The sequence below is a fragment of the Lolium rigidum genome, chromosome 4 (assembly GCF_022539505.1).
Source record: "Lolium rigidum isolate FL_2022 chromosome 4, APGP_CSIRO_Lrig_0.1, whole genome shotgun sequence".
Taxonomy (NCBI): domain Eukaryota; kingdom Viridiplantae; phylum Streptophyta; class Magnoliopsida; order Poales; family Poaceae; genus Lolium; species Lolium rigidum.
The window spans coordinates 8,048,841-8,051,418 of NC_061511.1; the positions used below are offsets into that span (position 1 = coordinate 8,048,841).

At 47.2% G+C, this 2,578-nt stretch overlaps 1 protein-coding gene across 1 annotated transcript; it reads left to right on the top strand.

Moving 5' to 3' along the window:
• The first annotated feature begins 215 nt into the window (after positions 1 to 215).
• Positions 216 to 1,329, top strand: LOC124705863 (senescence-specific cysteine protease SAG39-like). Its single transcript, XM_047237557.1, has 2 exons — positions 216 to 648; positions 743 to 1,329. The coding sequence occupies exons 1-2, from the start codon at positions 216 to 218 to the stop codon at positions 1,327 to 1,329; spliced, it is 1,020 nt and encodes a 339-aa protein (XP_047093513.1).
• Positions 1,330 to 2,578: the final 1,249 nt, after the last annotated feature.

The following is a 2,578-nucleotide window of genomic DNA, read 5'->3' on the forward strand; positions in this document are numbered from 1 at the left end:
GCAGGAGATGAATACTCCTTCACGGCTACGCAGGACTTTGCCCCCTTTCCACACAATACAGCTTCGTGCACGCACCGCACCTATGTACCTATCTCCTACATAAATAAACAAAGCACATGTGAGTACTATATATATCACCTATTTCCACTGAACAATGCAAACCAAAACGTACTCAGTCCTACGAGTAAGCAATTTAGACGAGGGCCTGATCAACCATGGCCATCCCAAGGGCTTCGCTCCTTGCCATCCTTGGCTGCCTCTGCTTCTTTAGTTCTGTCCTTGCAGCTCGAGAACTCAACGATGACTTGACCATGCTCGCAAGGCACGAGAGTTGGATGGTGCAGTACGGTCGTGTGTACAAGGATGCTACTGAAAAGGCGCAGAGGTTCGAGATATTCAAGGATAATGCTCGATTCATCGAGTCGTTCAATGCTGGGGGCCGCAAGTTTTGGCTCAACATCAACCAATTTGCGGACCTTAGCAATGATGAGTTCAAGGCAACCAAGACTAACAAGGGGTTTATTCCGAACAAGGTGAAGGTTCCTACAGGATTCAGGTATGAAAATATGAGCCTTGATGCACTCCCAGCAACGGTGGACTGGAGGACGAAGGGTGCGGTAACTCCCGTCAAAGATCAAGGCCAGTGTGGTAAGTACATTTAGGCTACAAGTGAGTTAGATATGAATCTTCTACATGAGAATGGTGTTTATAATTGCATATATCGCAACAAAATCATTTGTAGGTTGTTGCTGGGCTTTTTCTGCTGTTGCTGCAACTGAGGGCATTGTCAAGATAAGTACTGGTACTCTTATCTCACTCTCGGAGCAAGAATTAGTGGATTGTGATGTCCACGGTGAGGACCAGGGCTGCGAAGGTGGTCTCATGGACGATGCATTCAAGTTCATTATCAAGAATGGAGGCCTTACTAAGGAGTCCAGCTATCCATATTCCGCAGCAGACGGCAAGTGCAAGAGTGGATCTAGCAGTGCTGCAACTATCAAGAGCTATGAGGATGTGCCTACCAATGATGAGGGTGCCCTCATGAAGGCAGTGGCAAGTCAGCCTGTGTCGGTGGCTGTCGATGGAGGCGACATGACCTTCCAATTCTACTCAGGAGGCGTGATGACTGGTTCCTGTGGTACTGATTTGGATCATGGTATTGCAGCCATCGGTTATGGAACGACAAGTGATGGTACAAAGTATTGGTTGCTGAAAAATTCTTGGGGCACAACATGGGGCGACAATGGATTTTTAAGAATGGAAAAAGACATTGCTGACAAGAAGGGCATGTGTGGCCTTGCCATGGAGCCCTCCTACCCCACAGCTTAGCTAGACTACAAAATGCCACATATTCACACACATACACAAGATTGAATAAATACATGTCCCTTCTTCTAGTGTTGTATATATGTCTATATATGCTAGTGTTGTATATATGTCTATATATGTTGTAAATTGTGTTACTCAAACTCATTATATCTATCTACATTGTCTTATACAACTCATGAGTCATGAGTACTATGTGACTATGTTGAATGTAGCAAGACCGATGAATATATTGTGGTTATATTTGCCAAGGTTTTGGTTCCCGGAAAAAAATTCTGAGGGGGGTTGGGATTTCCGGTTAGCACGGTTACAGGAAAATCCCGACAGGTTACCGGACAAGAAATCAAAATTTTGAATTCAGATTTCTTGGTATCACTATTTACAGAGGGTTCTAGCTAAAATTCAAAATGTTCATTTTTTAAAAAGAAGTTGGGATTTTTTTTGCCAGTAACACTATTTTCCGAGGGTTGTCAGGATATCCGGTTACAGACAGGTAGCGGTAAGCAAAACGCTGGTGATAGCTAAGAAGTTCCAAAAAAAGGTATTGTTGGATGTAAGTTTTGAGTGGGTATCTGTGAAAATGGGAGGCAAGGTGCCATCATTGATGTATTCTGGATGATTGGTGGACACAGGGCTAGGCTGGTTTAACATGGGTTGGTCAGAAAACAACTTCACCATCTTGAGCATACCCACAGCCGTCTTGTGCGAGCACAAACTAGCCGTTCTTAGCAAAGGAGCATGCGCAAGGGTTTACTTGCGCAGCCAGGAGTTGCCTCAATAAGGGCATCTCCAGCGGCGCGACGCATTTCAGACGCTCAAAAGTGGTCGCGAGTGTCCGTTTGCGTCGCTCCGCGGACATATTTTGTCCGTGCGTCCGTTTGCGTCTGGGTGTGCTCCCACCGGGGCGACCCATTTTTTGAATTGCAACGTAGTTAAAAACTTTCAAAGTAGTACATATAAATGCATAAAAACTATACAAAGTAGATCTATAGGCCTAGACTACTTGCTTCCTGACGGGCCGACACCATCGTTGCGTCGCTCCGTCGCCTGCTTCTCCGCCGCCTCCCGCGCGGCCGCTATGGCTCGGTGCGCCGCCGCGTCCTGGCTCAGTGCCTGCTCCAGCCTCGCGTTGGCGGCGTCGTCCTTGAGCGTCTCGAAAGACTCGACGATGGCCCTCTGCTCCGCCGCCCTCTCCTCCGGCGTAGGCGCATCAGGGTCATCGGAGGACCAAGATATCTCCGAGTCGGAGTCC

What these genes read in the sequence shown, in the direction of transcription:
- LOC124705863 (XM_047237557.1), top strand. Translation starts at nt 216, where the DNA reads ATGGCCATCCCAAGGGCTTCGCTCCTTGCCATCCTTGGCTGCCTCTGC. An exon ending in CAAAGATCAAGGCCAGTGTG is followed by an intron (nt 649 to 742) that starts GTAAGTACATTT and finishes AATCATTTGTAG; the next exon opens with GTTGTTGCTGGGCTTTTTCT.